Source organism: Myotis lucifugus, unplaced genomic scaffold (genome assembly GCF_000147115.1).
Source record: "Myotis lucifugus unplaced genomic scaffold, Myoluc2.0 scaffold_6, whole genome shotgun sequence".
Taxonomy (NCBI): domain Eukaryota; kingdom Metazoa; phylum Chordata; class Mammalia; order Chiroptera; family Vespertilionidae; genus Myotis; species Myotis lucifugus.
In genome coordinates, this window is record NW_005871054.1 from 15,816,574 (window position 1) to 15,829,990 (window position 13,417).

Consider the following 13,417-nt stretch of genomic DNA (forward strand, 5'->3'; position numbering starts at 1 on the left):
TCCGCCGACGAGCCGGTCCGCGAAGAAGCCGCGAGCCGACGGCCTCGAGGCGTCCCCGTCCAGGCGCTAGGCTGGAGCGCATGCGGCTGACCCTCCGAGGAGCCCACGTCGTCGCTGGCCGCCCAGATCCTGGCCAGCGTGTCGGTCGTGTTCGTGATCGTGTCCCATGGTGGTGCTGTGCGCCAGCACACTGCCCGATTTGGCGCGCCGCCGCGGCCGACAACCGCAGCCTGGATGACCGGAGCAGGTACTCCGCCGTCCCTGGGAGGGAGCCCTCCGGGTAGGACGCACTGCTTCTTTGCCCGTTGCGTCCGTCCTGTCACGTCTGTCCGTCCCGGTCCTCGTCGGTCGCGTCTCTGTCCGGTATGCCTCGGGGCGGCCGAGCCGGTCTAGGTTTGGGGCCCAGCAAGGGACGGGTTGGTGCTCACTCCCCATCCCCATTTCCCCGGGCACGAGCGAGTGGCTCCCGTACATATAAGACGCCCCTCTCTTGGGTGACTCGCCAGGCATGGAGAGGGGCAGGTAGAGACAAGCCTCCCATCTTTGTAGTTTACTTTTGAGCAGTTCCCAACCGGTTAATTAGGTTTCTGCAAACTTTTATTGGTAGGATTCGACAATTTCAAATTGAACCGAGAGCAGTTTGAATTATGTATTTGCCGATTTGGGGTGGTATTTGAAAAGACGGTCTTGTTATTGTGAATGAGGTCTGCTCTACACTGTCCACACATTCTATGCACGCTGCATAAAATGTACTGTAATGAAATTGTTATGTTATAAAGAAGATTGACTTAACTATAGACTCAGTCTAAGTAATGGATGTCATGCTCTTCTCTCTCCTTCTTTCCTACAAAGTATGGAGTTCACAGAGCGCCTGCCCACCATTGGGTACCAAAGGTTCACACTGTGACACGCAGAGGGATCTTCAGTGTGGAGAGGGGAAAAAACATCACCTTGGGAGAGGAGAAACATCTAAACTGCTCCAAATCCAGAACCAGTATTTGAGTAGTTAATTTTTTTTAACTTTACTAGGATGAAAGGAAAATATTGAAATCTTTCCTTAGATGATTCTTACCTGAGTAAAGTTGGACTTCTAGGGGAGACTGCCTGTCTGGGCACAAATACAGAATTGCTTGTTTTGTTTTACCTTTGATACTGTTTTAAGATTCCCCTCAACCCTTTTTAAAATTAGGTTGCGCCAGTTAATCTTTTCCTGATAGGCATGTGCATGTTTCTAATGGTGTTACTTCTCTGCCTTGATATTGCAGTGGGTGTTTTCCACATAATATTCTTCCTTTGGAGAGGAAAGATTTTTTTTTCTTATAAATCTGAGAAGTAAATAAAATTGTTTAGTACCATGGAGTGCATTACTGATATCTTGGCATGAAATCCAAGATACATGCTTTGGAAGGAAATTCATTAGGAAACTAATTTTGTTTAATGTATTAGGTTTTGAGTTTTCAATTTATCAATAAGAATTACTTATTTGGTACCACAACAGTACAATTAAATTAATTTAGATACCTAAATACGTAAGTGCCTTTGATTCTTTTAGAGGGCCATAGGAAAATGATTGGCCTTGAAAGGATTCACTAGTAATTGTAGAATTCTACAGTTAGTGAAGGTTTAAGCTACATTAGCAAAGGAAGCAGGAGAAATGAGTTATCACTATGAATGTTTAGGGGAGTTGGCTAAATCAGTATATAAGCAAAAACAGTCAAATAAGCTGAATAATAATTTTTTGGGGGTGGGGGTGTTTGGGGAGAAGGGAAGGGCAGTCTGGCGAGCTTAATGTAAAGCATTTGGAAAGAAATAGGAGACAAGGATAATAATAATGGGAGGGAGAGAAAGGGGGAGAGAGAGAGAGAGAGAGAGAGAGAGAGAGAGAGAGAGAGAGACCAAAAAGGGAAGAGACAGATGGAAAAGAAGAAGACTGCAAAAGAAGTGAAGAAAGAAGATAAGAGTACTGCTTAATTTGTGTATATGTATTTCATGTATGTATATAATTATTCAAGTCAGAACTGTTTCCTAGATACGCAGATATTTCAGGCAAAAGCATCTTTTTCTTGGCTTAATGGCCCAGTTTTAAGCTTCACTTTGATGGTAGGTATATGGAAATCAGTATCTGTAATGCCAAACAGGTAAACTGAAGGATGACTGGATGACAGGAGGTTGCACATTACAGAGGGAGCCTCCCACAGGCCTCCTCCAACCCCGAGGGCCCTAAACTGGCACTTTGATGAAAACCTCTCAACGCCTGCTTGCTTATGGTTGCTGAAATTAGTCTTTCTAAAACAACATTCTGATCATTGGTTATATTTGACATCTACCAAATAAAGTCAGAACTTCTGTCTTGGCCTTCAAGGCTCATGTCACAATATGTCTTCTTCTTTTTTTTTAACTTAGCCCATTGTCATTTGCAAGAATCTTTTGAGTATCTGCTGTGTTCAAGGCACTGTTGGTGTTTCAAATATTGTAACTTTTTTTTTTTTTTTAAAGAAAAGGTGTCAAGTTGGTGATGTAGGAATCAGAGAGTTGGACCAACAGTTGAGTTGTTCAGAGAAGGCCTTCAAGGTGTGGGAGGATGGAAACAAGCCATCTTTGGAAGGTTGCAGAAGTTGTGCACTGCCCAACAGGGGAGAAGGTATTATTTATGTAAACTACAGTGTTCGCAACCTATACAACCATGTGTGCCACCTGGGAACAAAATAAGGAGAATCTTCCAGGTGAAAGAAACGGCATGGACATAGGCTTGAAATTTGTATATTATGTTCAGTGGGTATGAATCCAGTGAAGGAGTGAGAGGTAGATGAGAGCAGATGCTAGAAGGGCTGTAATGAGAGGGTGAATAGCTTTGTTTTACAAGCAGTGTTTAGTCTTTGATGGGTTTGGGGTGACTGGGTCATGTGTGTAAAATAACATCATGAGTTTTGCACTGTTGATTGGAGATGGGGGAGATTGAAAACAGGAGGATGAGTTTGGAGATCTATCCGGAGGAGGGAATGAGAGCTTGGATTGCTTTGAGGTAGTGAGAATGGAGAAGAAATGACAACTCTGGGAGATATTAGGAAGAATCAAAATTAATCTAGGGCATTGGAAGGATACAGGCTCAGGGACTGATTAAATGGGCTTCCAGGAGCTAGGAGTACTTCCGCCACCTGCAGGCTCCGTTTGTCCAGACTGGCCTGCTCCCCTGTTCCCAAACCATACTGTGCGTTTCCTTGCCTATTGAAACTGGATCATACATCAAGCCCAGCTCAGATGCTATTTCTCTTTTGAAGCCTTTTCTGATTACCCTAGTAAATGTGATTTTCCTTCTGAATTTCTTGAGGGATTGCTTACTTGTGCTACTTATTTGGCATCTATAATATCCTTTCTAGCATGGTCATTATTTTTTCAAATAAACATGTCCTAGCTCCTAAACTAGATGAGTTGAAAATCCCTAGGAGGCAGCTAAATTCTCCTATACTATTTATTATGATAGCATCTTCTAGGAAAAAAAATGATTATCCCAGCACAATAAATACTACTGTTTATATTACATTTCAGAATATAACCTTCCAGGAATATATCTTCTCTTGCAGAGATTGGAGAGCTGTGTGGAATAGGGCTGTGGCCTTCGGATGGCCCACGTCTTAGTTGAGGACAGTGGGATCCTGTGCTAGAGTGAGAAAAGTCTATTAAATCAAAGAACAGTTATTTATGATGTACTTACTGTGCAAAAGAAGTAACAATATGATTTCTTTTTATCGGCCTTTTGAAATTGTGGAATGGCACACAATCTGAAGTTTGGAAGAAATCTTGAGAGGTTTTTCAAATCAGTAATTTAAAAAATTTGTGTATGGATGTGGTCTTTTAAATTGATTTGTTTTAGACGATTAATAATCATATAAATGATAGTTTAAAGCCCATAAGCTACCAAAGCAAGCCTTTCTCCATTACCCACCCATTCAGTTCTTTCATGCAACCAAAGTTATTTTCTGTCATTTCAAAGCCATTTTATAGATTTACAAAGCGTATCATATATATTTTCAAAATAAACAAACAAACAAAAAACCCACAGCATGATAACACTGCCCTGAAACTTGCTTTATTAACTAACCAACTTTTCATGGAAATTGTTCCATCTACATATATAAAAGCCTAAGCGACTGTTCAACCTTTCAACTGGTAGCTGTGACGTGCACTGACCACCAGGGAGCAGAAGCTCAATGCACAGGCATGGAAACATGGAACAGACTGATGAATCTCAGAGGAAAGGGGGAAAGGGGAGGATGAGAAGAGATTAACCAAAGATCTTATATGTATACGAATGATTTGTGCACCTGTGGGGTCTCTAGGCCTGGCCTGTGGGGATCGGGCTGAAACCGGCAGTCTGACATCCCCTGAGGGGTCCCGGATTATGAGAGGGCCTCTAGTATGAGTATTAAGAGCTGTCTGATTCTCTTATACAGCTGCATAATATTCCTTTGTATAGAATAATTTCTAGATATTTGTATTGTTTCTTGTGTGTGGGATATGCTGTAGTGAATATCCTTGTGCATGTGCATTATTTTGCTTTTATGAAAGTATATCCATAGGCTAACTTCCTGAAAGTTAAGTCATAGGGCATGTACACTTTTAATTTTCATAGATAATTCCAAATTGCTCTAAAAAATATTATATCAGTTTATACTCCCACCAGCAATATGTGAGAGAGTATATTTCTTCATAATCTACAAAGCGTCAATTGTGCTTTTATTCTTTATCATGCTGAAAGTTGAAAAATGATATCTAGTAGCTATAATTTATTTTTGCCTTATTTTGAGTAAAAGTACATCTTTAAAAAAATACTTTTATTGATTTCTTTTAGAGAGAGAGGAAGGGAGAGGGAAAGAGAAAGAGAAACATTGATGTGAGAGCAAAACATCGATCAGCTGCCTCCCACATGCTCCCCACTGGGGATTGAGCCAGAAACCCTGACATGTGCCCTGACCTGGAATTGAACCAGCCACCTCTCTATTTCCAAACAACTGAGCCACACTGGCCAGGGCAAATTGTGCATCTTAACATTTATTTAGGGGGCCCTTTATCTTACTTTTTGGTGAGTTATTTTACCTCTTGCTCATTTTTGTCAATGACTTTCATAGTTAGAAGATTTTAAAAAAAAAGAAATTAGCCCTTTGTCTATGATATGAATTGCAAATATTTTGTTCTCTAATTTAGGATCCCATTAAAAGCAAACCATATTTGCCTAGAACATAGTAGCTGTATTTGTAATATCTATTTACTGAGAAAAAAATACATAAATGACTTTTAAGAACTGTGAATTCTAATCACCTGTCAATCATTTCTTGGCTGCTGGCACTGTACCAGACACTGTGGATACAGAGGTACATAGACAGGGTTTCTGCTCTCGTGGAGCTGGTAGGCTCTGAGAGGGGAGATAGACAACAAAGTCAACAAATAAATAAGAATTTCAGATAGTGCCCTGTCTGTGTACCAAAAGCATCATCCTGTGTACCAAAAGGTCACTGGTTTGATTCCTGGTCAGGGCACATTACCAGATTGCAGGCTTGTTCCAGCTGGGGAGGCAGCCTGATCAATGTTTCTCTTTCATGTTGATGTTTCTCTCTCTAAAACAATCCATAAAACATATTTTAAAAAAAGAATTTCAGATAGTAAAAGAAAACGAGTCTAGAATGCATAGGATGTGAGGAGGCAGCGTGGCCTGAGACCTGAATGATGAGAAAGACTGGCCTTGGAAAAGGCAGGGAGAGTGTTTGGGACACAGGCAGCAGCAAATGCACAGGCTCTGAGAAAGCCATGAGCTTGGCTTGTCAACAGAATAGAAAAGGAAGGCCCATGTGGGCCAGCATTTAGTCCTAAGGATGGGAGAGAGGTAGATGAGATTTGAAGGAGGCAGGGCCCGTGTGCCCTGGGAAGGAGTTTGGCTTTTATTCCAAGCGTGACAGCTAAGACTTTGGAAGGTTTTAAAGCAGAAGGAAGATAGGATCTGATGTATTTTAAAAGCACTAGTGACCCCTGGGTGGAGAATGCCCTGAGGGGGCAACAGTAGAGGTGGCAAGACCTGGCAGGTGGGATAATGTGGGGCTTGATATAGGGGAGTAGCACTGAAGATGGTGAGAAGTGATTGGATTTAGGTAAAAATGTGGATGTTGCTATTGATGACTCATTTGCCAGTGCTAGACAGTATACGAGGTATCATTTATTGGATGAAGGGGTGTTGGACCCACAGACATTAGGGTCCCTCTTGCTTAACTGCCTTGGCCCACATGTAGTGAGCTGGGAATCCAGTTCTTTTCTACGTAGGGTCTGCTTCCCATTTGGGGTATTGTGAGGAGAAGGCGCTAGAGGAGGGATCTCCTGAGGGTGGATGGGAGAGGGATCATGTACCATTTTCCTTTTTGTACAACCAAAAGCATCTCATTGAGAAAACTGCCCGCCCCTTCTGTTAAAGATCTTAGGTGAAAACATTCACAACTTCCCTTCGTGTACAATTCTGATAACTAATCTTAGAATGATGATGCTCTTAATGCTATATCTGATTGATAAGGCAAACTAAAGATTTTTGAGGCAATTTGACTTCTAGTAACATTTGAGTAATCATTTCAACACTGCCAGAGAGATTAATGTTCTTTTGGTATTTGAACATATATACCAGTAGTCATCTTTTAAAGTTACTAAGCATTGCTGCCTGTTTCATAAAAAGATGCTGCTTGCTTGTCAGAACTGTGAGAAAGAGGGTGAGATGTAAAGTAGCTGTCCTTTTTACTTTTTGGTCCCTTTTGCCCCTGAACTTGTGTCCCCTCAGTCAGTCTCAGCAGCGGTGTTCTCTTTTGAGTTTTAAATCTCTGTAGCATGCAAGGTCTTGCTGTGGTTTTAATCTGTTTTTTTTAGAAATTATTTCCAACAGTTGCTTCGTGTTGGAACTTTGATCTTTAATTTGTATTGCTTTATGTTGTGGTGGTGAGAATTAGAGGAGATGTAAAGATGTTAAGATTTCTTGTAATGTTATTTTAAGCCCAAGTTTAAAAAATGAAATCATCACAATGAAACACCAGCTGATGGAAATTTAAAAACCAATCGTATTATTTATGTTGCCTTGTAGGCTAGTATTACATAAATCCAATAGGTTTTTAAGTACTTTAAAAATAAAAAGCAGCCTTTGAAACTGAAGATGGAAGTCTCAGTGATTTTACTTTGCAGATAAGGTGGATATTTTCAGAAGCCATTAATTAAAAGATCTCTGATAGTATTGAACATAACCCAGACCTCAGTTAAATTCTATTCTTTCACAGTGGACTGTTTCTTTTAATATGTCGATAGAGTTTTTCTATCTGCTGCCAATTTTAGAGTTCAGTGGAAGCTTTCTTTTGTCAATACCTTTTCTTTAATCAAGGTGCTTTTCCCCTCTCTTTTAGTAAGCAAGTCATCATCAACATTTTTTCTCTTGGGTTTTAAAAAAATGAAAACTTTGCTCATTGGGAAAAAAGTATGGTTCTAAGGGTTATGAAATGAAGAGTAAACATGCCCCTTTCTTCTCACTCCCATTACCTAGTTTCTGAGTATTCTTCCAGAAATTTCCTATGCACGTACAAACATACACACTCTTTCACACATATGCATATCTATACTAATAAAAGGGTAATATGCTAATTAGACCAGGCATCCATCCGGATATCCTTCTGGACAAAGCCACAGTGGCAGCGGTCTAGGCAGAGGCGGTTAGGGGCTATAAGGCCAGCAGGGGAGGGCAGTTAGGGGCAACCAGGCTGGCAGGGGAGGGCAGTTGGGGGTGACCAGGCTGACAGGCAAAGGCAGTTAGGGGCTATCAGGCAGGCAGGCAGAGGTGGTTAGGGCAATCAGGCTGGCAGGCAGAGGCAGTTAGGGGTGATCAGGCAGGCAGGGGAGCAGTTAGCGGCATCAGGCAGGCAGGCAGAGTGGTTAGGGGTGGTCAGGCAGGCAGGCAGAGGCGATTAGGGGCGATCAGGCAGGCAGGGGAGCAGTTAGGGGCATCAGGCAGTCAGGCAGAGTGGTTAGGGGTGGTCAGGCAGGCAGGCAGAGGCGATTAGGGGTGATCAGGCAGGCAGGGGAGCAGTTAGGGGCATCAGGCAGTCAGGCAGAGTGGTTAGGAGTGATCAGGCAGGCAGGCAGGTGAGCAGTTAGGAGCCAGTGGTCCCAGATTGTGAGAGGCATATCCCCTGAAGGGTCCTGGATTGGAGAGTGTGCAGGCCGGGCTGAGGGCCCCCCGCCGGTGCACGAATTTCATGCACCAGGCCTCTCTCTATATATAAAAGGCTAATATGCTAAGTGCCCATCCAGGTAATGATGTCATGTAGCACTGCTCGGCTTCCTCTCCCTAGCGACTAGCCTCCTTGCAGTTTCTTCAGTCCAGGAACATGGCTTCCTTTATAGCCAGGTGGAAACATTTCACATTGTAACCAAATGTCTGTGAAGCGTTTTCATGTGCCTCATCTCATCTGATCCTCACAGAAGTCCTGGAGTAGGTAGATAGGAGACTTGGTAGAATCCTATTTTCTTTTCATTAGCTGGAAAACGGAGATTTAGAAACTTGACCCGACTGAAAAGAAGTAAGAAATGGTGGACCTTGAAAATGACTTCAGGTTTTCTCACTGCACAGAATACAATCAAACACTGCTGCAGTTAAATATTTTACCCTTGGTTCTCCCTGCATGATCTACAATAATAATCTGCTTTGTGTTGATATTTACTGCTGTGTTGCTGACAGTTACCTGAGAGAAATGTTGGGGTGCCAAACTGGGCTGGAAAATGTTTAGCTACATCAGAAAGCAGGTCTAATTAAGCAAGTTTATTCTACATCTATAAAAGGCTAAGTTGACTCGTGCATGCATGATACATATAAAGTTCTCGCTGGCACCAATTGCACACATATGTTTCTATCTGTCATTGTCGATCGTGAATTTGGTTGACACTCTATTATGAATAGAGAAAGGGTGAATAGCGATATTAAAATATTTCTTCTAATTAATTTCCTTTCAATGTGCACGAATTTGTGCACCGGGCCACTAGTATAATTATATTTACACATATATAGATGTAAAAGAATTTATAACTGGGATCATTCTATAATCTCATTTATCAGTTTAAAAATATGTTTTTATTGGTTTTTAGAGAGAGAGGAAAGGAGAGGGATAGAGCAATAGAAACATCGATGAGAGAGGAACATCATTGATTGGTTGCCTACTGCATGCCCCCTACCAGGGGTTGAGCTTCGACCTCTTGTTCTTGAGTCGGTGCTCAACCACTGAGCCACACCTGCTGGGAAGCAGTTTTCATTTTTCACTTAATATCTTGGAACTCTTTCCATATCAGTTTGCATAAATCTTCCTCATTCTTTGAAAATCTGTATAGTATGTATACTATACTATAGTATGGATAGGTCAAATTCATTCAACAAGTGTCTGTCCAGTCAATAATAGTAATGGCTTTAATAGGCAATATTTAATGAGTAGTACTTAACCTATGCTAGTCACCTGTTAAGTTTTTACATGTATTTAGTCATGTAAGTCTCATAGCAGGCTTGTAAAGTAGTACTGTTATTATCCCCATTTTATGACTGAGTTTAGATAGATGAAGTAATATGTCCAAACTCACATATTAAGTGGTGGTATTTGATATACATGTCCCTGCTTTACTCTGCCTACAAGGCAACATAAATAATACGATTGGTTTTTAAATTTCCATCAGCTGGTGTTTCATTGTGATGATTTCATTGTTAGTTTGACTCTAGTTTTTTAAAAATGCAAACAGTGGTGCAGAACACAATCTTTTTCATAGATCTTTGCAAATTGATGTGTGAGTATATGTTGTATAAATTCCAAAGGGGGAAAATGGCTGGGTTAAAGGGATGAATGAAATCTTTATGAATAATAATAGCCATTATAAAAATGCAATTAATACTGAATAGAATACTAATATTACTAATATTTTAATAGCAAACACTTGGAAATAGCCTTTTAAAAATATAACAGCTTTTTTGAGATATAATTCACATACCATCGAGCTCACCTTTTAAAGTGCACAAGTCAGTGGCTTTTAGTATATTCATGGAGTTGTATAGCCATCACCACCCATACTGTTTTAAACATAATGGTTTGGTGGTGTATTTGAAGGAGTATATAATGTTTACATGAATGGCTAAGAAAGGGATGTGGGCATTTTGGCTGGGCAGGTGAATCAGACAAAGCAACAGGCAAAACATTTGTGTTTGAATTAATTAATTTGTGAGCTGGTTGGTTTTGTTGGAGTGTTTGGAATAGTTATGCATATTTCTATTTTCTTAGCTTGAGAGTTGCAAGAACTCAACTTTTGCTTTTACTTGCAAAGAGAGGTACTAGTATGTAATTGAGGCAACCGTCTAACTTTATCAGACAAAAAATATGTCAAAGGAAAAGGATCTGATGGAAAGAACCTAGAAATTGAAGTTTGGAGATTTCCCTGGACAGTTAATTCACTGCCCTACTCTGGGCCTGTCCTGTCACCTGTTAAGTGGAGGTAGCATACAGAGGGTCAAATGAAAGAATGAAGACTGAACCCTCAACAGAAGCTAAACTTCCTTAGGTCTTTATCTTTCCCTGTTTCACTGTTTATCTTTTTTTCAGATTGCATATGATTATGTCTTAGCTCCCTTTTAGTATAGAAGTTCTTGAGAACGGAAATTCTGTGCTTCACAACACATAGTTCAATACCTTGAACATGGATAGGCACTTATTTATTTAGATTTCAGAGAGGAAGGGAGAGGAAGAGAGAGATGGAAACATCAATATTGAGAGAGAATCATTGATCAGCTGCCTCCTGCACACCCCACACTGGGGATTGAGCCCACAACCCAGGCATGTGCCCTGACCCGGAATTGAACCATGACCTCCTGGTTCATAGGTCGACGCTTAACCACTGGCTCAGTATATATTTTTAAATGAGTTATACATGTGAAAGACCCATGCAAATACAACAGCATCTTAATTTTTGATAGGAGACAACTCATAAATGGTCTTCAACCTAAGAAATCAATTACAAATTGGTTTTATTGCCCCCAGTCATTTATTCATTAAGTTCAACAAACATTTATTGAGTGATTACCAAGTATCTGAGACTTTTTTTAAAGTAAACTTTTATTGAAATATAAATTACAGGAGCATGCACACATAAGTGCACAGCTGAATGAATTTTGGTAAACACATCCATGTAACCAAGACTCAAACACAGAACTAGATCACTACCAGCACCCAGAGGCCTCTTTCATGCCCCTTTCTGAGTCACTAACCCCTCAAGTGTATCCTGATCTCACACCAAAGATGAATCTACTTGTTTTCGAACTTTACACATAGAATTATTTAGTATACCTTCTTTATTTTTATTTTATTTTTTTAAAAAAATATATTTTATTGATTTTTTACAGAGAGGAAGGGAGAGAGATAGAGAGCCAGAAACATCGATGAGAGAGAAACATCGACCAGCTGCCTCCTGTACACCTTCTACTGGGGATGTGCCCACAACCCAGGTACATGCCCTTGACCGGAATCGAACCTGGGACCTTTCAGTCCGCAGTCCGACGCTCTATCCACTGAGCCAAACCGGTTTCGGCCCTTCTTTATTTTTAAATTAAATTTTATCGGGGTGACATTGGTCAACATGAACATATAGGTTTCATGTGCGGATTTGTAAGTTACAAAATCTGTATATAGCACCATATATGTCTATCACCCAAAGTCAAGGCTTCTCCTGTCACCTCATATTAGGACCCCTTCTCCCCCCTTCCCCTGGCAACCACCTCGCTGCTGTTTGTGTTCATATGTTTCAGTTTTATATCCCACCTATGAGTGAAATTGTATGGTTCTTAGCTTTTTCTGTCTGACTTATTTCACTTAGCACAATGTTCTCAAAGTCCATCCATGTTGTTGTAAATGATGCTATTTCATCCTTTCTCAGGGCTGAGTAGTATTCCATTGTGCATAGATACCACGTCTTCTTTTTTAGGTGCTAGGGATATGGCAGTGAACAAAACAGAGCCCCTGCCCTCAAGAACCAGCTATTCTAATAAATAAATATGTCATATGTGGAGGTAAATACCATGAAGAAATAAAGCAGAATAAGGCATTTACAGAGTAAGTATGAGCCATGGTCAGGAAAGGCCTGTCTGATAAGGTGATATAAGGGCCAGAGGGATGCAGGAGGTGCCCGGGAAGATATCTGGGCGAGAGAGTTCCAGGCAGAGTGCAACCCCCTGAGTTGGGTGTGCCGTTGATCTAATAGCAAGGAAGCAAGTAGTAGGGAATTGGGGGCAAGGTAGGGGAAAGTAGATCTTGTACAGTTTTAGAGATGCACCAACTAAAAGGATTTATTTTTGATAGTCGTCTTTGTTAAAAGAGAAAATGGTAAGTACTTTGGATTTGCATATGAATGTGGGTTTTAAGCAGAAGACATAATTTGACTTAATTTTAAAAGATCACTGTGGCCTGGTGTGGAGGCAAGAGTGGAACCAGTGATGTCTTTAGGACACCCTTTCACCTTGACACTCCCAGGGCTGCCTTGGGTCCTGGGTACAGGCAGCTCATGGCCATGTTGATCCAGGTTGTGGTGGCAGTTCCCCCACCACGACCCCCCCTTCATTTTTTGGGTAAAGATACTATTGTAATCAGCCAAGTTTGCCTCTGACATTCTTTTTTTTTTTTGACATCGTTCTATGACACGGGTCTCTACTTGTCCTTCCCACCCTGTTGCAGGACTGGTGGGTGGTCCAGAGACTATGGTCTGCATACAATTCAAATGCTCTGTTTTTGTACAGCCCCTGAGCTAAGAATGTAAAAAACATTTTTAAATGGTAAAAAAACAAAACACACACCCAAGAAACAAAAGAAGAATACTGTTTTATGACTTGTGAAAATTATCTGACATTCAAATTTTAGTGTCCATAAATAGAGTTTTATTGGAGCATAGCCACGCTAATTCATTTACATACTGTCTATGGCAGCTTTCCCGCTACTTCAGCAGAGTTGAGTAGTTGCAACAGAGACTGAATGGCCTGCCAAGCTTACAACATCTGGTGCTTTGCAGGATAAGAGTGTCACCCCCTGGTCTATAATGGTCTGTCACAAGGCCCTGGCCTTCCCAGCTGTGCTTCCTCAGGCACATTCTTTTCTAAGCCTGAGTTTCTTTATGTGTAAAATAAGGATAGTGATAGTACCTCTGTTTTGAGAATTGAGGATCCAGGATTTGATTACTAATTCTTGTCTTCTAACCAGCTTGATGCCCCAGACTCTGCTTTGGGTCTCAGTGAGGCCCACCCTGACTCAGATTGTTCTATTTTCCCAAAGAACTTTCCCTGACCACATCATACTATTCAATCATGGCAGTTCTGGTGAGTGGAGGCTTTTAT

At 41.1% G+C, this 13,417-nt stretch overlaps 1 protein-coding gene across 1 annotated transcript in view; it reads left to right on the forward strand.

The window, feature by feature from the left end:
• Positions 1-13,417, forward strand: part of KCNG3 (potassium voltage-gated channel modifier subfamily G member 3) — a 35,767-nt gene that overhangs the window by 1,654 nt on the left and 20,696 nt on the right. Inside the window, 5 exon segments of the mRNA XM_014448392.2 lie at positions 26-67; positions 69-95; positions 97-165; positions 167-199; positions 201-247. Coding sequence (XP_014303878.1) covers positions 26-67; positions 69-95; positions 97-165; positions 167-199; positions 201-247 — 218 coding nt within the window.